The sequence below is a fragment of the Manacus vitellinus genome, unplaced genomic scaffold, assembly GCF_001715985.3.
Source record: "Manacus vitellinus isolate BGI_N305 unplaced genomic scaffold, ASM171598v3 scaffold_5_pilon, whole genome shotgun sequence".
Lineage (NCBI taxonomy): Eukaryota > Metazoa > Chordata > Aves > Passeriformes > Pipridae > Manacus > Manacus vitellinus.
The window spans coordinates 41,900,651-41,923,321 of record NW_021940682.1 but is presented as its reverse complement, the minus strand read 5'-3'; the positions used below and the strand labels follow the sequence as shown (position 1 = coordinate 41,923,321).

General features: G+C 35.3%; 1 protein-coding gene across 3 annotated transcripts in view; it reads right to left on the bottom strand.

Moving 5' to 3' along the window:
* Window positions 1-4,456: 4,456 nt before the first annotated feature.
* MDFIC (MyoD family inhibitor domain containing) overlaps window positions 4,457-22,671 on the bottom strand; it is a 53,482-nt gene continuing 35,267 nt past the window's right edge. For all 3 annotated transcript variants that reach the window (XM_029963463.1, XM_029963462.1, XM_029963464.1), the window contains exons 4-5: window positions 20,876-21,151; window positions 4,457-8,063 (exon numbers count right to left, since the gene is read on the bottom strand). In XM_029963463.1, the coding sequence (XP_029819323.1) occupies window positions 7,816-8,063; window positions 20,876-21,151 (524 nt within the window). In that variant the 3' untranslated portion in view covers window positions 4,457-7,815. The remainder of the gene's footprint in view (window positions 8,064-20,875; window positions 21,152-22,671) is intronic.

Here is a 22,671-nt window from a genome sequence, read left to right as displayed (position 1 = left end):
AGTTTGAAATGAGAAGCATAGCTCATACAGTTTTTAGTGTCTGAAATTAATGTTGTACTGAAAAAGACAGGTTGAAGAAAATGGAACTAGATTTCTTTGGATTAGGCAAGAGAAAACCAGATAGGAGTATATAAACTATATGAAAGGTTAATATATGAAAGTGATACAAGAGAACGGTGATTGTTCTACACATCCACTGGGAATGGAACATAGGTACATGAGTCTTACTTGCAGAAATGAAAATAAGATTAAATGGGGTGTTAGAAAAAAGCTTTCTATCTATAAAACTGTAGCACTGGTGACAATTATCTCTAGTGTCCAAAATTCCCTCCATCAGAGGTTTCCAAGAGCATGATTCTGGATATTCTTTCAGCTTAGAGTGCTGAACTGGAAGTTCTCTAGAAGTCTTTTCCAACCATGTACTCCTGTGTTTCCACAAGATTCGTGTGCACATTTGGGGATTAATCTCTTTCAGTACTAGCCTTATTTATATGAATGATTATGCCAAGTAATTTCCAGCAAAAGTTAGCAGTTAATATAACTTAGAAACACAGTATGTTTTTGTCCTTTCCAAACAATTTGTGAGATAGGAGTTCAGTATGAAGTATCCTGTTTTCATTTACATGTACATATACTACAAAAATATTACAGTTTTGCTTTCAGATGCTATAAGAATTACTATCAACTTTAAAAGGATGTGAAACACCAAAAAATACATTTTCACCACAGGTTTTGTTACAAGACTTGCATATGCAATACATGGAACAATTTAAAAATCATTTTGATGCATTATGAATCACCTGTAAAAATCTAAATAAGTGAGGACATTCTCAATTTGGTAAATATTTATAGAGCCAAACAATATGAAGTATATGTAACAATCAAATTTCTAGTGAAAATGTATGCAAGAAGGTTTATTTTGAAAGGACAATTCCTACTCCCAGTGTCATACCCAATTAAATTCTCCAGGTAATGACCCCATTTGCATAGAGAGCTGAACCCACAAGTGGGAATTTTAATGGGCACACCACCTGAGTACATTAATTGAGAGTGACACTACTTGAACTAGTTTTGTGCTTACCCCACTGAAAATTCTACTCATATTATTTTTAATGTCAAGCTACAAGTCAAATTTCAAGATGATGGATTTGTTCTTTTTTAAGCATTGAATTTGAATAAAAGAAGGCTTTAATTCTGTTATGCATTGCATACCTTTAACTAATCTGTAGTTCTGATTCTCACCATTGCTTCATTTTTTCAGTGATTGGAATTTAATTTTATTCATTAATTTGTGAATAATTAGATAGAAAATAATGCCTTCAGCAGCTAAATTACTTCTGGATTGCTGCTTAATGTATTTTAACCAGAATATGTGTTACAGTTAGGCTGACATAATAGTTTACTAAAATGTAATTGTGTAAATATGTCTAATTATTCTTTCTGAAGAAACAAGATTGAATATAAAATTTCAGTCATGGATACCTTAATTTTCTTAAACTTAACCCCACGAAAGCTTGGTAGTTGCAAAGCAGATTACTGATACAGAGTGAGCAGTGGTCAATAGAAGTGAGTCCCTTGCACCACATTTCCCTTTATGCTTCACATGCTACTTCTAATGACCTTGAAGTTACTGTAGATTCTAAATCACTGCTATTAGTCTACATTAAATATGTAATCAAGGTGTCTCCTCCTCACATGAAGAAACAGACAAATGGAGTTGCATTTCCTAGGGAGGAAAGCAAACCCATGTTTTTTAATACATTTATTCTTCCCTGTTTCTTCTTATTAGTCCTCAGTAACTGAAAGTAGCACAGAATGTAAAAACTAGCATATATATATATATATATATATCTGTTACTGTAAAATATATTAATTTTAAATTAATGTACTAGTCTTATTCTTGTGAACAGAACTATTTTGAATATTGCCAGTCTGCAAGACTCTGCAGAATCCAACTTAACAGAACTTTTGGTTCTTTATTTGAGCAAGACAGAATCAACACATTTCGATTTCCATATGTTTTAAACATAAACAACTACTGAGCTACAGTTACTTAGATGAAGTCCAGAGTTCCAAAGACATAATTTTTACAAGTCTGTTTGACTAGAAGTTGCATATAGCAGTGAATGTAAAAATATGACGAAATAACTTACAGTGTAACATGTATTGTGGTATTGTCCTAGACCTCCACAATGAAGGCCCTTTCTGTTCTCTTTGAACAACAAAGATTTAAAAGAAAAACAAAGCCAAATATACCACCTTGTGATAAAGCTAAAGAGACTAAGGTAGACACTGTGGATTTGGTGCCTAAAAAAGCAGGATTGTAATGTGAAACATATACAAGTTAGAGTACAGACTATTCACAGTGTGGTCACTTCATGCAACTTGGAGATGAGACAAATTGCTGAATCCTACATCACTGATTGAAGAGGGATTGTGTAGTGCTTGGGCACCAATCACATACTCTACTGAGATGATATAAAGAGCCTCAATTAAGGTGGAGTATTTTGTCAGTTAAAATATCACATGCATATCGGAATAAAAATTAGTAAGATAGTATTAAAGGTATAAAGGTATTATACAATCTTTCATCTAACATCCCATTTTTATGAATACTGGATGGCTATGTACTAACAAATGCTATAACATGCATACATAAAAGAAGAAAACAGGATTGTATGCAGTGCACTGGAACAGGTTGCCCAGAGAAGTTGTGAATGTTCCATTCCTGGAAGTGTTCAAGGCCAGGTTGGATGGCAAGTTGAAGGCGTCCCTGCTCACAGCAGGAGGGTTGGAACTGGATGATGCTTAAAGTCCCTTCCAACTCAAGCCATTCTATGAATCTGTTATTAAAAACCATATAGAGATTAAGATGACCTAATGAAACTCTTGCAGAATTATGATTCGGAGAAAGTTCTCTCTTTCCAACTATAGTAAAAGTAGCTTATCATATTAAAGATTTCTAAAGAAGAGAAGAGCGATCCTTTTATGCCATGAAACCATAGGTAAATAGCATAAGCAAGTGTTTTGTACAAGCAACCAACTTCACATTCAAGCGTACTGAGCACACTCAACAAGTGCATCATGGAAGTGAGGGCACTATTATTTTTACCTAACTTCTTTCAATATCCTGACACTGAAATTGAGTTAAGGTCCCCCTGCTCTCTTTGGGAGTGCTAAGAACTGGCAGAAGGGTTAGAAGGTAGAGGAAAAAGTACGATTAATGCCTGTAGGATTCTAGAGCTACTAGTGTCACCATCAACACTATATGGAGTCTTCCAACACATGGTGTATGCACTTAAATAAAGACAGGGAGAACAACAGAGAAAAGACACCAGGGAGATATTTCTCTAAGGTTTAGCTTAATTTTGGGGCCAAGAGTAAGATTTCAGATGTATGATTCATTTGATGATATATATGTTGCCTTCCAGAAAGTTACAAGAGTGCAGACAATAGGAGATTTATCTGGAGATACATTGATGCAATTGGCATTGCTCTCCAAGAACATATATCAAATATTGCAACCATTAAGACAATTTAAAAAAAACCTAAATATGTGAAGAGTTCAGAAAAGTTTATCATTTAGAATATTATAAATACAGTGATTCATCAAAGTCAACAAACAGTTCTTAACCTGAGTACTACAGCTGAAATAGAGTAATTAGTCAATCAAAAAGCTCCTGAATGATCCTGATCCTTCTTCACAACAGGTATTTTTTTCTAGAAATATTATGTTTTACAGCTACTGGCTAGAACACCTGTAATAATTCTCAAATGATGCTATTTGTCTATGTTTTTATTACTTCTCTTACTAAAACAATTATTTTCGCAAATGGTCTCAATGGCAAGACTTCATGATACACACTCCAGCATAATTTCTGTCAGTTTTATTATCTTTCCTCTGCAATACCCAGAGAAGCAACATTCTTAGACCCTCCAAAGGCCCACATATACACAGACATGGTAGAATTTTCAATAAATTCTGCATGCAGACATGCAGTTTCTGCAGTTTTAAAGTAACATAAGCATGTTCACACAGCTTTGGACAACATGAAAAAAAATCTTTGGTTAAATCACAGTTGGAAGTCTACTCCATCTGTGTTTAAACTAACTGATTTTAAAAACATACCTTAATTTAAAATAGTGGTACTGTGTGCAAGCCTTTGTTTCCCAGGCCACATAGACAATTACACCGTAGTATGTCTTCTGCAATACTATGAACCAACTACACTCTTGGTTCAGCTTGTTTTCAGAATCTGAGTTGGCTTAGCTCCACCTGTAAGACAACTTGTGTACACTGGTTCACCCTCTGTGTAAATCACTCAAAGAACAACATAACACCTTCATGAAGTGTCATAATGGAAGAAAAACCACAAATAGACATGAAATTATATGAAATTAATGTTCAGAGGAGTAACAATGCAAGATTAGAAGACAAAGATATCCCAAAGTTTCAAAATAAAGATCTTTATTTCAAAATAGTGTTTGTAAGTAGCACATCCAGTTGATATAAAATACAAACAGCAAGTTTTTCAAATGGGCCAGTTTGCAGAACTATATACTGAAACACTGTACAAGTTACAAAAACTATTATAAAATAGACAATTAAGTTCTGATATTTTAATTTTATTTAAACTCTATTTTCACATTTGACTCCTAATTCTGCTTGTTTTAATTACACAAGGTGCTTACAAGATTGTTTATAGAGTGAAAACTACAAAACAGAATTTAAGAATATAAATATAGAAAGGAATTCCTTAAACTACATGCTAATATTCTCTGCTACAAAGATACATTTTCCAAAAGTGCTAATATCTCTATGACAAACAGTAGCAGATTGCATTTAAATGTCAAACAAAACACACAATTTTTTATTTTTTTCAACTGTCTGTAATACTTTGATACTTCTAATCACTATGAGGTTTAATAACACTATTTTCACTTCCTAGTATTTCACAAATGAAGTGGGAAAAGACATGTCTGCATATGTGCATCCATGCGAGTGACAGAGTATGAACACATATGCATTTATGCACGAACCAAGTTTTTGTAATTATTATTTGTATTTTAACAGTAATTGAAGTGAATGCTTAAAAAAAAATACATTTCCCAGGTTTTCATAATTCCGACAGATCAAAAACCCTTATGAGTTCCTATAAGTAGAAACAAGGGTTTGTACAGGCCAAACTGTACAGATAACTTTTACACAGGAAAAGGACTCCCTAGATTGGTATTTTCTCTCTTTTTTTTTTTTTAAACCATATCATCCTGTGGTAAAAGTAACGTTTAGTAAGATTTAGTATTTTTAAAGCATCATATACAAATGTGCAGTTTTCCAAGCACAAAACTGGAACTGCTCCAGCTGGCATGGATATTGGGGTAGGACAAGAGACTGGAAGACCAGTTCTCTGTCCCCAAAGGCACATTCAGACAAGAAACAGCCATAATTCACCTCTCTGTGACCAGAAGGACATGAGGAAAGACAGTTCATGGTGGTGGTTAGCCCCAGAGAACATGTCCCACCATGACGGTGTCAACTATAGACCTACAATGGACAAAGCACTGTCTCGACTTTTCCCAAGGTGCATTGAGTCCCAGTGCTTACTGTGATGCCCCCAATTTCCCCAGAGGCATTATGTCTTACAAAGGTAAAACGGCTCCAGGCAATGCCACTCAGCCAAGGCACCTCTTCCCCCCTCCCAATGTGGTTCAGACTTTTAGGAGTAATAATTGAGCCCCATAGGTCAGATTCTGAGCACTGGGAATTTATCAGTTTAACTATGTGATTCCTTATTAGCCTGCCTATTACCATAATATTTTTTTGCTCTCTAACTGGAGCTAAACCAATGGAAAATTCTGACATGAATGGAAATGCGCGTAGTTGATGCCAAGCAGATCAGAATCTGGCCCAATATATGGGAAAAAAACCCATAATAAGAAATAATCCTTGTAGTAACCATAAAAAACAGAGTAGGACACCCTCTGCAGGTGAATCCACATTGCATCAGAATACACCACAATATTGCATATGTTAAGGCAAAATGTAACAATTCCCAGCTCCCCAGTATAGTTGAGGGTTTGGTTATGTTACCTTCAGTGATAACTTGCAGTAGTAGGCACTACTAGCCAGTGTTCACAAGAAGAAGCTTTGGTTAATATCAGACAATTTGTTGATTTAGCTTCACACTCCTGTGATCTTTAGCTTGTCACATTTGCATAAACTGAATTCACTATAGAATAAAGAGACATTTATGGTCAATTCACTCAACACATATATGCTATTGGCTATTGATGATTCTTGTAACAAGGCCTAAATTTATGAGATCTAGCAACCTACAAATGGGAATTCTGAAGTGTGGATAGGAAAGTTTAAGTACGTGAGATCAAGATGTGTAGGTGGTTTACACAGAAAACTTTACGAGCTACAGACATGGAGGGAAGAAACTAGCAGGTGGTAAAGAAAATGGGTGTCTTGATTACCTAAATCTGGGAATGTGATAAACCTTTTTATGTGCTGAAAAAAATTCATTTCACAATTACAATTACAAAGAGAGGTATTTCTTGGAAAACCCTGATGGTATAATAGGGAAAAGGTTGTCCAACAGATCCTAACTATTTTTCAAACATTTTAAATCCCAGTCCTTTTGTTTTCAAAGGCTATCACACATTTTTAAAATGTCCTTTTTTATACAGTTATTTTAAAATAACACTTAAAATGTATTTGAGAATAAACATTTTTTCACTTGCTTTTTGCATTCAATGACAGAATTCCTTACTCAAGTGAGTTTTAATTTGGTCTTTATATTTGGTTTAAATTCTGCTACCCTCTGTGGATCTTTCTCACACAGTGAAGAAATAAATACTAACTTTTGTGACACTGGCTCTAAGGTCACAAACACTGACTGGGCCACTTAATGCACAGGTTGAGATTCTTGAGTTAACTTCTAATAATTTCCCCCTTACAACCAAATTTTGAAGATTTGTTAGTCTATTAGTTTGTTACTCTAAAGATATATGTCATGTCTAGACAGATTTCAAAAGTCTCTTTCTAAAAAGAAGCATTTCAAGTAATAATAGTACTGAAGTAAAAAATAAGTTCTCTATTCTGTCTTGATTGATAACAAAGAAATCCTGGTACTCTTCTAGTCCATCACAAAACTTACACTTGACTACAGTTTTTTTGATAGTATCAATATTGACAATGCAAAATACCAGGAATCTCTCTCTCAAACCAATGAGATATTAAAAACAAAAGAAATATTGCTAACTTGACCATTGTAGCAAAACCAACAATAGATTTCTGATGTTGGCTTTTGAATTAAGCTTAAAATAATAGAGCAAAGTTGCTTTCAACCCAAAGAGATAGAAATAAAGATGTTTTGATTTTCAGAAAGTCTGTAAAGGTACGTTATGCATGGAGGCATTCGAGTGTTTAAACACTAAAGTAGGTAAAGGCAAATACTTAAGGCTTTGCTCTGAAGTCTGTTCTCTGACCAAAACCTATCACTCAATTCAAATGGTAATTTTGCCTTCATACAGCCTGTGGTATCAGGCCTATAAATTGGTTTCAACAAAGTCTTCCATTTGCAAAGACAAAAGGAAGCTGGAATGTAGCTTTAGTTTCACATACAAAACTATACAACCTGCGTTAGAATACAGATTTGAGGATTGCTTTTTAAAAAAACATTTATATAAAGGGAATTAGCAGTGCAATACCAGTTGGTTGTGTGAAAATCTTACCTTGTCTTTCTTTAAATGCTTTTAAAGAAAAGCTCTCCAGTTTTACAGAGAATAAAATAAAAAGGGATAAATATTTCATGATGGGAAGCAGATTCCACAGCATTCCATGCAGATCTCCAAGCAGTCTGAAGATTCACAACATGCGTCCATTATGCCACAGTCCATATCACACGGGCAGTTACAGTCATCTCCCATCTCGTCCCCACAGCAACAGCAGCAGGCTTCTGATGTGCAGATGCCACAGGATGCTTGTCCCAGAACAATGTTACAGAGGGTGAAAAATTCACAGAACAAGCAAGCCAGGATACAGTGAACACAGCAATCTTCATATGTAATAGTTCAGTAGCACATCATGAACAAAAAAACCCCCCCCAAAAAAAAAAAAAAAAAGGAAAGAAAAAAGAGGAAATAATTAATATCTTATTGTAAATCCAGATATATCACTATGTCAAATAAGTAGCTGAATGAAAATTATTCTGACTAGATATAAACTAACACCACAAAAAATGTTTCCCATCTTTTCAGGACTGGTTTTGGTGCAAGTTTCTTGTCATCACTTCCCTTTATGCAAATCCCAAGTACAAAACATCTGCTCCAGTCATTTATTATGTAAAATATCTGTATCTATTATCTTCAGTTTTAACTTCTTCTACACAGTGATTGAAAATAATAAAATTAGAAAAACAGTTAGTGAGGGAAATTACCTAAAATTATTTTCAGCCTCTTCCAGTGCATCTCACCCTTCTAAATCTGTTTTGTTGACTTGGTGATTATGAAGGAAAATAAAAGCATGCAGCATGCATGTCATAATAGCATGCAGCATAATAGCATGTCATATGCATTTCTTACTTTCAACAGTATGTAAAATATTCAGTCAAAACAGATTTTTCTATTGCTTTTTTATACAAATCTATTGGCAAACCTTTTAATGTACTACTTTAATCTTCCACAGAGTTCATAACTACATCTGAACATCAATATCCATGTCTTATAAGTACTACGAAATTATATGAGATAATTAAGGTGTCCCACAAACCATCTGCAAAAAATATGGCACCCAAAGAGTAAATATATGGAATAACTTCAAACAATTAATATATCCATGAGACATGACAGGTAAACACAAAGATTGGAATCAAACATGTGAAAACTTAAAAATAGAAGAAGATGGAGAAATACTTTCTTCCTAGCCTCAACTTTCATTCTTCTTTTTACTGCTTGCAAACCTTGAATTCTTTAGCCACAGACAGGTGAAGATTGGGAAAATGTTCTGGGGAAAATATCCTGCACAATCTCACCCTTTCCCTGTCTATCACTAGTATTTTCTGTGAGAGGCTGTTAGGAATGACAGGATATTGAGACACATGGGCAATTGTCTGTCCACCTATAGATGTTATGTTCTATAGATGTTATGTTCTTACAGTTCACAGGCTGTTACTTCTGTCATAGGGGAAAACTTGCAATTACTTGCAACAGTTATACTATTCTCAGGCCTTCTAAACAAATTTATAAATGTAAAAAATTATGCAGTAGCTATGACAAGTATCTTGATTGATTCAAAATACCTCTAACATTGCAGAAACTCTGACTGCAGGGTAGTGCAGTGATGACTTAACACCAGAAAGTATGAATACTTCAGCAATGCAGCAACAGAGGCTCAGAGCTTACTATACTACTTAGATACAACACTTAGCTTGGATATACCTCTACCGAAAGGTCTTAAGCCTCAACTAGTCACACTCATAATGTACTAATGAACACTTATGCTCAAAAGAAAACTGAAATATCAGAAAAAGCAAGATGGGGAAAAAAACCCGTAACCTCCAAAACTCCCTACTACTGTGCAGGAAGTAAAACTGAGAGGAAACCACAGGTAAGATTAACCTGCTTTTAAAGAAAGTTGTTGCTTGCATTAAAAGGCTGTTTTTCATGAAGTCATACTGTTACTAAATAAATGACCTTCATAGAAAGCACAGAGGATATCTTAAAAAAAAACTGGGGAGTATCAGTTCACTGAAGAGGACCAAAGCCAGTCCGATAGCAATTAATCAGCTGGTTGTCATGGAGATGGTGTTAAATTTGTTCAGGTACAATCTCCTTTCAGATTTTCTTTTAATATGAAGGGAAAAGATAAAGAAGCCAAGAGTTCTATCTAAGAAGCCTTCATATTTGAGGAATTGAGGTTTTACTATTTTGTGTCCTTAAAATACAGCTGAAAGAGGCTAATACAACAACAAATGTTTTTCTACAAATGTTTTAGTACACCATAATCAACATTTATGTGTTTTGGTATTGAAAAATAAAACAAACAAATCTTGCCTGCATTAAGCAGCATATGAAAAATTGCAGGAGAAGAAATAAACATTCACAGATGTTATACGTACTTGTTGATGGGCAAGAGACAGAGTTCATAGGTTAAACAAAAGGGACTACATTCAGAAAGCACTTTCTGGACCCACAAAAGAACTTTTCCCTCCTAATCTATAAAACCCACCAAATCAAGACTTACAAGAAGAGGCTGTGTTGATTCAAATAAAGGTATTTCAAAGGTAAAAATTCTCAAAAATCGTCCAAGACCCGGTAAGAAATTTTGGCCACTAGTTTTATTATGGAAACTCTGTAGAAGGTCTCTTTTTCCATCTCTTCTTCACTGACTGAAACACTAAAAGGATTTTTTACCCCTTTTTTATTTTTATTTCCTTCTCTCCAGATGGCAAAACTAATTTTCCATTCAGAAAATCTTTATATAACAATTTTACTTAATCTCCACAAACAATTAACATAAAGTAGAGATATCCTTTACTGCTCTCTTTATTCTTCCAATGACTCATTTGTACAATGATCATAAACTTTGATCCACATTTCAAGGACAAATCTGAAATAATCATGCTTTTATGTTCTTCATGTTATTGACTTTTAATAGCTATCCAGGTAGCAATTATTTAACACATGACAAAGCATGCTGTTACCTAGTCCTACCTAACTTGCTGAGTTCATAATCATGACTCTAAAGGGTTGTAATACTGTTGGATAAAATGGGTGGAAGAATAATTTCTTCCATAAATTACCCCTCTTTCTTAGCTTCTTATCTAGAGATGCAATTATAAGATAAAAATATAGTTACAGTGTGTTTTTGTAGTAATAACAAACCTACATGCCACACAAAACATCCTTTTCTAATACCCATATTCCTACAGCAACCTGTCTGTTCCACAGAAGACATTTTACAGCTAAAAAACACTTCCTTAGACTGCTGTTGCTGGGTGGCATGATCTGTGGAATGCAGCCGTGAGGGTGTTATATATATAGCTCACTCCAAAAGAGATGACCACAAGCTTTTCATTACAATGTTGGAGACTACTACAATATATTTCACTGCTTGCATAAGACACTCCAATACTTTTTTTGTGATTACAAGACCAAGGAGACTATTTTAAATTACACATTATTCCAAATTTCAAAACTTTTTCAACACGTTAAGAATAAAGACTATATTTAACTTCCACTCATTGACTTTACCACATCAAAATCTTAATTTTTTTTTATTTTTTTTTTCCAGATGAGTAAGGAGTGGAACACTTTAATCTAACCAGAATTAAACATAATTTCATCATGTCCGGGCTTCGCGAACGAAGATTTGGGAAGGCTCCATCCACATTTGTTGCATGCACGTTGGTGACTTATGAGGCCAATACGAGACAGACATATCTGATTGCAAAAGGCACAGCAGAAAGACTCTTTGGATGGTATATTCTGCAGAACACGGTTCTTTCTGCGTTTCTGCCTTTTCTCCTCAAGAGTGATCCTGTGTGTGTTCTCAAAGGAGACAGCTGCGTTATAGATGGTGTTTCTCCAGACCTCCCAGTTTGAGGTCAGAGTAGACCAGTTATGTTGATCAATATGGCCAAGGCTGAGATGTTGTTTCAGGGAGTCCTTGTATCTTTTCTTCGGGGCTCCTCTCATAATTTATATATTTGTAAACTGGATTACTTTAATGTCTGACAATGCGTTTTTGAGTATATTTTAGTCTTTTCTAATGACGAAATGATACAGTAGTATCAGTTATGACACTGGTGCTATCTTAAAATTATCTATTTCTTTGTTTTCGTTTTTGTTTGGTTGTTTTTTTAAGAATTAGAGGTTTTCTCATTCTTCTTTTCCCATTAGATATATTAATGCAATTAAGAATTAGCGGCATGTCTTTATTGAGGACCAAACTCCATCAGCCTTGATGTTCAGGATGCAGTATTGTTGGTAATAAGTTAACTCTCAAGTTTCTTGAGGTTTGAATTTTCATTAAACTAATTTCTTTTTCTGTGAATGTATTTAAGTGTCATTACATAGGTCAACCATTAATGAAGATAATCTTTTCCTTAGGACTGCCACACTACACCACAGCAGTCTCAAATTTCCATAACTTTTCAATTCTTATATTACACTTTTTTCTAATTAATGGAGAAATGCTGCACTACAGATTGTCACTAAACAAAAGTGAGGATGTGGGGTGCAAACACTGTATAGAGGTAAACTTTGAAAGGAAAAAAAAATAAATACTCTGAACTAGTATATCTACCTTAGTTCCTTTATCAAATGCATTTGATTTCATCAAAGTACAGTATCACATTTGTTGACTATGATCCAAGCTCCCAAAAGCTATGTTAAATGGCATAAATTACAATAGACTTGTTCTGTAGGCAGTGATAGCATACTTTATTAGACCAAGTCACATTTGGGAAAAAAAGATGAGCTTTCAGACACTCAAGCTTATCTTCAATTATTCTTTCATTTTGCCTGGGATGAAAGCTAGACCTGATGCTAAAAGGATCATCCCATACGGCATTTTTAAAAACCAAAACAAGTAAAGCTGTTTTTTAGTCTTTTGGCACATCCCCAAAAGTTACAGATTTGTTATGAAACTTCATCAAAACTGTTAAATAATGCCAAGACAAAGAGAAACACAACCAACACATCCAAGTTTTTGCTGCTTTATATGGTACGCATACATTCAGCTACTTTGTGCAGATCTAACCAAAGATTGTATACAGTACATATAACATCTACTTTAATGGGTTTAGAAATGTTACCACAGACAATATCCAGAGAAGATATAGGCCTAAAATCCCTTCAAACTGTTTACACACTGTTATTCAAAGCCCAGAAGGCCCCACTTATAACTTACTCCAGTTATAACTGCTATGCTCATTAAAGGAAAAGAAACAATATCAACAATAAAACTATTTTTATGTTTATCCATGTCTTTAAATATTTGCATGCACATACCACTTTTTACTTCTAAAATCTTTGCATACCCTGGTATCCAATTCCTTTCAAATACTGAAGTAAATATTTTTTTATTTCAATTTCCCTTTTATCACTTCATTTTTATGAAAAGGTGCGGTTCTAGTTAAGAAACAGGCTTTTAAGAGACCATTGAAACTATACAAGGGACACAAAAGGAGAATTGAAAAATGTACAGAGAAACGCACGTGGCAGGTTGATATCTCCTGCTTTTATAATGTTTGACACCAATCTGTCACAAACTGACCCAAAAAGCTTTCATACTAAGCAGGCAGGTCACATATGATAAAAGGTTTTCATGTCTGCAATGGTAAATAAACTCACTTACAGGATGGTCACCTTGGTCAGCTTCTTACTAACTATATTCACCAAGTTCAGACAACTCAAAACAAATCTCCAGGCACTGTGCTGTCTCACAGAGAGAATCAAAAAGGGCAAACCTGCAATCAAAGTGAAGCTGAGGTCTTCAGCGGGGGTTTACTCCGGGCCCCTGCAGAGCCCTGAACAGAAGCCCCAGCAGGTGCTACAGGCATCCCGCAGTCTGGCAGCGTGGGGCTGGCAGCGGCAGGGATGAATACACAGCGCCAACGGCTGAGACAACCGACAGCGAGAGCAGCACAGTCAGCCAACGAGAAACCACCCCAGCACAGGTTTCTTAAGAGTGGGCATTGCACAGAGGTGAGGCGTAAAACTAGCGAGCAGTGGCACGCAGCCTTCATGCCTCCCACCGATCCTGCAGCATACAGGGTTCATGTGCAGCCTCTGCTACCCATCACCTTTCTTTCAAAAAAACTCACTGCACCCAGGAAAATGCTCACGGAAAAATAAGAAAGGTACAAAAATAAACTGACACATTGCAAGGAGTACAGTTATCTCTAGATAATAGAGTGACTTTTTTTAGACAGGGGAAAACACAGTTACAAAGCCTAGTATATGTGATATTTCAGCATTTCAAATAAAAACCTATCTTTGTTGATCAAGAAACTTAAAATGTTGCCTGATCAGGCAAATCACACTGCAAAACACATGGAAACTTTCATCACAGTTTATATTCTAAACTCTTCATATATAACCCAAGGAGTAAAATTATCCATTTCAAACATAAATATATACTAAGAAATCTCCTAATTTCCAATACCTAAGACTTCCTTAGAATCTGAAGCTTTCATTGCCACTGCTCATCACTGCAAATACTGAGACTAGTTAGATGCTAGCTAGGCCATGACCTTGTAAAATGGATGCCATGGGAAGACCTCTTTTTTTTGTTACAGGCCCTGTTTTCCACTCACTGCTCTTAAACAATATATAAATTACCTTCCAAGACTTCTGTGTAAAAAAAAGTAAACTATGCTTAAAACACAACATTCTTCAAAATGCCTTCTTAAAAAAACACACATTTGACCATATGATAATGTTATTTGCTCACTGCCTGATTGACAACTGTGTTCTGATACAACCTAGTCTAACAACAAAACCCTCTGTTTAGCAATTCCTGCTCAGACATAAATCCACTTTCAATCAATTTCTAAAAGTTAATGAAAATTTTTGCCCAAGTAGAGCGATTGCCAGGACACTAACAAGTAGCTGCCCAAATGCTACCTAATGCTATGGAATGGATTTCAGAGTGCATGTATGCTTAAAAAAAAAGAAAGACTGAGAGAGAGATGGTCAGTAGATATTTCTGCAATGTTATGCTATTCATTGCTCTTACCAAATGTCAGTAAACAATACTGATCAAATGACTGAAGAGTTTATAAAAGAAAACTTACTGCTGCTTTTGTGTCACTCAAGAGGAAAAAAAACCAATCCAAGCCTATTGAAAATCATGTTCCCAAAAGGAAAGTTTACTGAGAACAATTTTTCTATTTATATAAAATTATATAAACCAAAGAAAAACACTCTTAGTTCAAATAAAAGTCTGCTACTGTGCTAGGACTACTCACTACTTTCCATGTATATGCACCTAGTGGTTGTTAAGACCCTAGTTTAACATAAAGGGTACTTGGTGGACTTGCTTTGTCTTCAGTGAAGCCATTAGTATCACTTGGGATACTCTAATAAATTAATGTAGTCAGCAGCATGAGTTAAACAGTGACCATGAACCCCATGCTCACATTCAACATGTAGAACAGATGAAGTTGCATAAAAAGAAGAGGGAGGAGGTGAGGGAACTCTCATCCAAACGCACCCTGAAATGTTGAATTTTAAACACTGGATTTAAAAAAACCCCACACGTTGGATGAAATTGTTCATCATATCTCTAAGCTCAGTAGCACAAGATACACAGTCCAGAAAGTTGAGGAAGCTTGCTTCAGGTTTTTCTTCTGGAAAAGCATGAGTGGTAACTTCAATGTGTTGGCAAGCCTGCATTGCCTGTCCTTTTCCAAAGCTTCACTTCTATGCTGTAGGCTTTACCTACCTCACTCCTGCATCTAGCCTTATTACTCTTCCTAAAGACCTGTCCTGAAAAACAAAACATTGCAAAGAAGATGCCTTCTAGTGTCTTTCTGGTTTCAAAAGCCTGGGATGGAATAAAGAGTAGATCTCACTGTACATAGAGGAGGCAGGTTCATGATCTGTTTAGCATCGTTTAACCATCTACTGTTTTCAAACTAATACAGCAATTGTGTATGCTCAAAGCCTTTTGAATATGTGAAATACTGCATTAAACTCAAATTATCACTCAAAGTGTGGGAACTTCCCTGACAAACATAGTAACTTGGGAGGTCCCAACAACTTGACCAAGAGCAAGAGCTCCATTTCAAAACCGAATTAAACCCTCTCTCCATCCTCAACTTTTCATAAAGGATTGCTCTGATTCAAAATATTCATAACATCAAGTTTCCTAATTGGTAGGAAAACTCAGTTTGGTTTTTACAAAAAAATAAGTACCTACTTTGGCCCCCTCCACCCCCTTAATTAAATTCCTCTTCTATCCCTTCCCCTGCCCAACTTCTTCCCTTTCCTCCTCCAAATCTGCATATGTCATTATTACTTACCTTCCACTACTCTGATACACATATGTAGGCATTCAGTTACTCATTTTAATTCGTTTCCTGACATCAAGATCTACTGCTCTGCTGCCTCACTGCTGTCTCCTTTAGATCTCCTCTCTTCTTTAAGTTGCTCTGGACACATACAAATGCTTCTGAACACAGTAGCTAGACTGTCTTCCTTTTTACTCATTTACAATTGCTTTTTCATGTTTCCAAGGTGTTTTTCTCCACTACTCATAACAAGTGCAAGACAGTAACAATTCTCTTTGCTAGTGGTCTACCAACCAGAATTTTGGACGAACTGTGACATCTATGGCATCAATAATTTAAAATATTATTAAAATTTCTTTGAGTTAATTTTTTTTTTAATTCCCAATATGCACTGAAACCTACCCAGTACCTTTGAAAAATCTTTAGAACTGAAACAGTGTTTAAAAACTGCTTTTTAAGAAAGACATTCCTACTATTTCATAAATACTTTGGTTTTTTGTAGTGTAAGTAATGGAGCTGAGTAAGATTTCTTCAGGGACAATATGAATTAATAATAGATGTAGAGGAAAAGCAGAACTGGTGAGTGCACTCACACCCTCCTAAGTCTCCTTGGATGTGTTTCTAAACAGTATATTCTGGAATGCTGACACAATTGTACATCACAGAATCACAGAATATTCTGAGTTGGAAGGGACCCACAAGGATCATCAAGTCCAAATCTTAAGTGAATGGCCTGTATAGGGATTGAACCCACAACTTTGGCTTTATTAGCACCATGCTGGAACCAACTGAGCTAATCCCAGGGTCATATATACTACTGACTCATTTGAAAAAGAGAGTTTTTAATGTTTTTATACTACTGCTACCAAAATTTCTGCTACATTTTAAGCATTTCCAATGCAACTTCAATTCCAAAAGCTCACAAGATGTGACCCACAGTACAAGTGGATTTTGCAGTTGGAACAATTAATAAGAGTTCTTAACTATGGTGGGGGAAATTTGGGGGGACAGAGGGCTTCACAGCTTGCATTAGGACTGTCTAGTACTTTGGAGACCAACAGGAGCACTACTGATCTTCATGGGAAGATGAGCTATCCAGGGTAAAGTAATACTGAACTTCTTTTAGCTTTCTAGTGCATATACAGAAACGTGCAGTATATGAAGCAGCATTCTACATTTTAAATAAGCAAGAGCTCAAATAAACAGAACAGAATGGGTGGCAAGCCCAAATGTTTCTTGATTCGATCCTGCTTCAAGCCCTTCCAGGCTTTCTGTTCTGTCAACAGATACGATATTTTAGAGCAAAGTAAGTACCAGATCTGGACTTCCTTTGCATTACAAATAGCTGTGGCGCTCCAGAAATATTCATATCTTGTCTTTTAAGAAGAATCAAGAAGAATGCAGCTTTTGGGAGGGAATAAGAAAAGGTGAAAAATATTTTCTCTTTTCTATAGTCTAAACTCAGAATTCTCACTTTTCTTCCTTCTGAGGACATAACATTTCTTTTCTCTGGCCACTTTCCTTTACTTGATTTCAGCTATTCTCCTGTCTGACAACAGAGCAGAACACTCAAGGAGGAAGACAAGGCAGATGCAGTAAAAATACAGGATGCGTATTTTCAGGTTTTAACCTGGAAATTAATTAATCTATTAATTAGAAAATCTATTAATTAATTATTAAAAATCTATTAATTAGATTACAAAATCCAAGGTACTACATAAGAAATAGCAAAAATAAAATTAATTTAAATATCTGGAAGTGTACAAGTTTACCCATACTTTTTTCTACTAAAATTTTCTGGATACTACAGTAAACTAAGTTGGTGAGTTAGTTCAGGTGATTCATTATTCGATACTCACAGTACAAAATAAATATAGTTTGTCTCTTTCTCCATAAGGCTACATGAGATGCTGCATAGAAGTTATATTACTATATAGATGTGTCCAAACACAAACACACACCTTCAAGGAAATTCAAACCCAGCAGCTCTTCAGCAGTAACCAGTGGCTTATGAGGTTAACATGGTACAAGTTAAATCAAAGCAAATCAGTTAAGCAATGTTGCAAATAATTTCCAATAGTTTCCTATCTTTTCCATCTTCCTGTAAGTCTTTTCAATAGTTGCTACAGAAACGTCATTGGATCAGAACAGGCAACGGCTCAGAAAACCGTCTCTTTGCCCACAAAAGTATGATTCATCATACAGTGAAGTTATAGAAGTTATGTTCAAATTAAACTATGTATACCATTTTGAAAGAGTGTCTATGCAATTCTCAGTCACTGAGCTTCCTGATATACTCTTCTGGCTTAGTACAGTTAGATGCATTCATCAAACATATATATACACAAATATATGGTTTAAATGAAATTAAACTCCTTTGAAAAAATAACCTGGCTAAGTATATAAGTTTTTTGAAACAGATACCATAGAGCAAATCTTCCAGAAATAGTCATAAGGGGTTATCATGACTTATAGTAATAACAAAATTATTTTAAAATTATGGATAAATCATTTTATATTTATATTTATATCATTTTATATTTATATTATATAAATATTTAGATATTTCAACTGACCATTTCTAGAGTCTCTGACTGTGCATCTTATAAAAAAGACTGTGAGATGATAGGACAAATAAAGTATGTAATGATACTTCCTGCAAGGCAAAAGCTTGCTACGAGTATTACTTATAGCTTTTAGTTCCCCCATGAAGTCCCCCACAGGGTACATCACTGAAAAGCTGAAGAAACTGTCAGAAGGGTTGTATATGTGTGCATGCAGATGTGGTTACACAAATATAAAACATGTCTGTCAAAGAACTGTAAAGTAAAATAAATTTCAAAACCAGAAAATTATTTTAAAAAACAGATATTCTCTTATTGGCATATCCCAATACACCAGACATACTTTAATCATTGCACAATAAAACTTGTGCTTCACTCAGATTAGTTAACAGAAAACTTAGAGCTACAGACATCAGCAGCACCGACCAAGCTATTGAGAGCATATATCCAAGTTCCCACATCCAAAATGAGAACAGTTCAAAGTTAGATGTACAATATTAACTATATTTAATTTTAGCTATTACGGTGACTCAAGAAACCACGTGTAACAGTAAGGATTATCCTGTACTTCTGTACTTTGAAAGAATGCAAGTAATACAGTGCAACAATACTATGTAATTATCTAAACTGTACTCATATATGCCTTTAAAAAAACCAACATTTCTGACTGTATATAAAAATACTGTATATTGGCAGTTTCAGGCAACTAACACAATCATGTGTTGGATATTAAAATCAGATATTAGAATTTAAAGCCAAATCTGAAGGTATCTTATCCATTTTCTAAATTATTCAGTAACTTGATATAATTATTTTCATGGTTATTAAACAACAAAAAAAATCCCAGCAACTGTATTTATTGCAATATAATTTTAGAAGAAAAAAAGAAGTGTTTGCCATAATTAATTGTATAGGGGAAAGGACAGGGAAGGCACTGTCCCTTTAGAACTCTGTAGGTGCTTCTTTTTTAGAGGTTGAATTTCTTAAATTCAGAGGCCTGAATTTAAAGACTGACTTTCTACAGTCACATGAACAGATCTAGGTCTTGTAAGTTAGTTTTTTGAAAGTGCACTGAGGAAAAACATATAAGAAAAATATCAGGCTGGAGGGTAAACTGTATTTCACATAACAGAAAAGGGAATACAGGAAGTATGATGTTGTGATTTTGGAAAGAAAAATTAGAGGACTGAAAGTACAACAGAAAAATAACAGTAGGTTCTTGAAGATAAATATAAAAATAAACAACAGTAAGGGAGACCAGCCCATGGAATAGTCTGAGTGAAGCCGTTCTTGATATCACTACATAGATTCACTGAGTAAGTTTGACTGAAGTAGTTGAAGTCAAGAGAACTCACTCCACTGACATCAGTAGGCTTCGTTCAGGCCACTACATGCAGTCCTTCTGATCCCTCTTCCTTTCATCTAGGCCGAGAATCCTCCCCATTTCACTGAACAGTACTGTCTCCCATTTCTCTAAGAATCTGTGTTTGTACCCACGGTACAAACCACTGGAGGGGTTTTTTTAACCAGTCACATCTATGCCTGCCTCAAACCAATAAAATTTACAACGTGCCTGCACCCTTCTCGTAATGGGTAGTAGCAAAGCCCATCAAGTATATTAGTGCTAATGGGAAGGCAGTGGATCAAGGAGAGAGTCAGGAACTCTGGGACCATGAGTGTAATTGCAAGCAGTGAGACAGAGCTAAAACATAAGGGAAATTATTTACTTCTGCTTATTTAAGCTGTGCAGAAGGACTATGAAGCATTTTCATGCACATTATTTACTGCTCAAATATAGCATAAGGCATGTTAAACACTGAAATTTTATTATCTAGTGTTCAGACTTCATGGTTAGTCAGGATATATGTTAACAGAATATTTCAAAAGCAAAGTCCACCCTCACGGAGCCTGCCATTACTGGATTTAAATACTTACTATGCTTTAAACTAGTAGTACTTTAATGTTTGTTTCTGGTGCATATGTGACAATGTTGACAGGAGTTTCTGTCAGTTCAGGATAATAACTACAGAGACTTATGCATTATCAGACTATATTGATCAAATGTTTGAGAGCAAGAACTCTCCAATTGCTTTCCTTTCCTTCAAATACTTAATATTTTCCTCTGGGAAAGAATCATGTCTTTTATCATAATGGTTTCCATTTGCTTCTAGAGCATGAGTTCACACTCTTCAATTATTTTCTGTTAATTGTGTAAGTTTAGGTGAGAATGGTGCTTGGTTGGTCTTTATTCAGTTTGGGGTTTTAAAATTAAGAATATCAGCTTACCTTCTGGTGAAGTACCTGGCTTTTGAGAAAACACAGAACTTATTTTACTCTTTTGGCTGCTGTTGCTGTTGACAGACAAGGTGGACTGAATTTTTCTGTGCATTTTTTCTGAAACGGGAGCTGAAAGTGTTCTGTTGTCTGCAGGTATGTGCTTGACCCCGTTGTGAAGTCCACTTCCATTACCCAGACCCACGTGGCCATTTTGGATTTTGCCACTTTCTTCCTCACCCCTTTCCAGTGCTGAAGTATTCGGCTGAGGCAAACGTTGAGGTTGTGCTTAAAAGGAAAGAAAGAAAGGGTTAATTTAAATTGTAAATTGATAACTGAACACTTCAGGCTAGACCAGGAATGGAACTGTCATTGCTCTTATTGATCTAATAACAGACTGACAAGAAAGCAAAGCAACAGAGCAAAAAATATCTCTAAATTAAAAATAATTATTAGGTATTCAAAAAGCACATCATGTATGCATGAGGCCTAGATTCCCCATTCAGCACTGCAAGACTGTGAATTACACGGAAAGTATAAGACAAGTAATTTGAAGAAAGGAAAAAGTCAAGCATGGCAAACAAAGTAGCGAAACTGAGATAAACTTGTACTAAGGGAACCAAGTGAATAATGGGGGAAATGCAATCAAATGAGAGAAAAAGGTATTGGAGTGAACATACAGACTGCAGAACAGAATTTCAGTTGCAGGTTGGCCAACCTGCAAGTCTTCAGAAAATAACCTTAGTGACACAGTAGGGGTCCCCCGATACACAGCCACCACAGACCAGTATATTAAAGAAGGAGTATCCAGGTAACTAACAACATTTTGAGCTTAATTCATAAAGATCATGGATTGCTGGGAAGTACTAAACCAAACAAAATCTGGTTTTGTGGAGGAGGTAACCAGAAGGCACATGCCTTCAAACACTTGTGGCAAGCCAGAGTTCACCCCTCCATATTTTTCAACTCAGAATCACAATTTTAGAAATAGCTGTAATGGGCTGGTTGGGAATTTAATGGCAACATACTGAAATGGTCAAAGATAAAAAAATACAGAACCTGTCAAGGCAAGAATCTGCAGTGACCTAGTTAAGACTCTGAGAGTACACGTTATAAACTCATTCTAATGAGTAAGCATGAAACTTTATCGTTCTGTGTTGAGCTACTGTATCATACAGAAGCATAATTATAATAACATAGAAAAGAGGGTGCCTATGTATTTAAAGTCTGTAACTAAAGAAAAGATGTAGGATTTTTTTTTTTATGTAAAGCTTTGTAATACAAAAGTCATTTCAATTTAACAATTCTTATATAGAAAAAAATGCAGAATTTATTGGAAAACTAATTAAACTATACACATAGTATCACAACAAGATTACACAATCAAAAAACATAAGCTCAATCACCTCTCCTAATCAAAACATCACTGCATCATGCTTGGACATAAAGAAGTTTTCAGACAGTCCAATCTCCAACAATTTATAAATTTTATGTCAAGGAGAAAGTCCAGATTCTACTAGAGACTCAACTGAAGAGAAATTAGTGTCAGGGGTAAAGAAAAACAGTGCTGCAGTTCATTCTCTTTTCAGGTGGTTCACATCCATTTTCAGATGATTTCACAGTACACACTCATATACATATTACGCTGTGTACAAGGTAACAACACATATAGATAATTACAATTAGCTTTCTCTAAAAAGAAACATCTCCATTGATCACTTCAGGTACAAGTTACCAAATTTTCAGACAAATATGACTGGGTCATATAGACCAACATGGTCTCTAAAAAGACTCTCAGTTCTAAATTT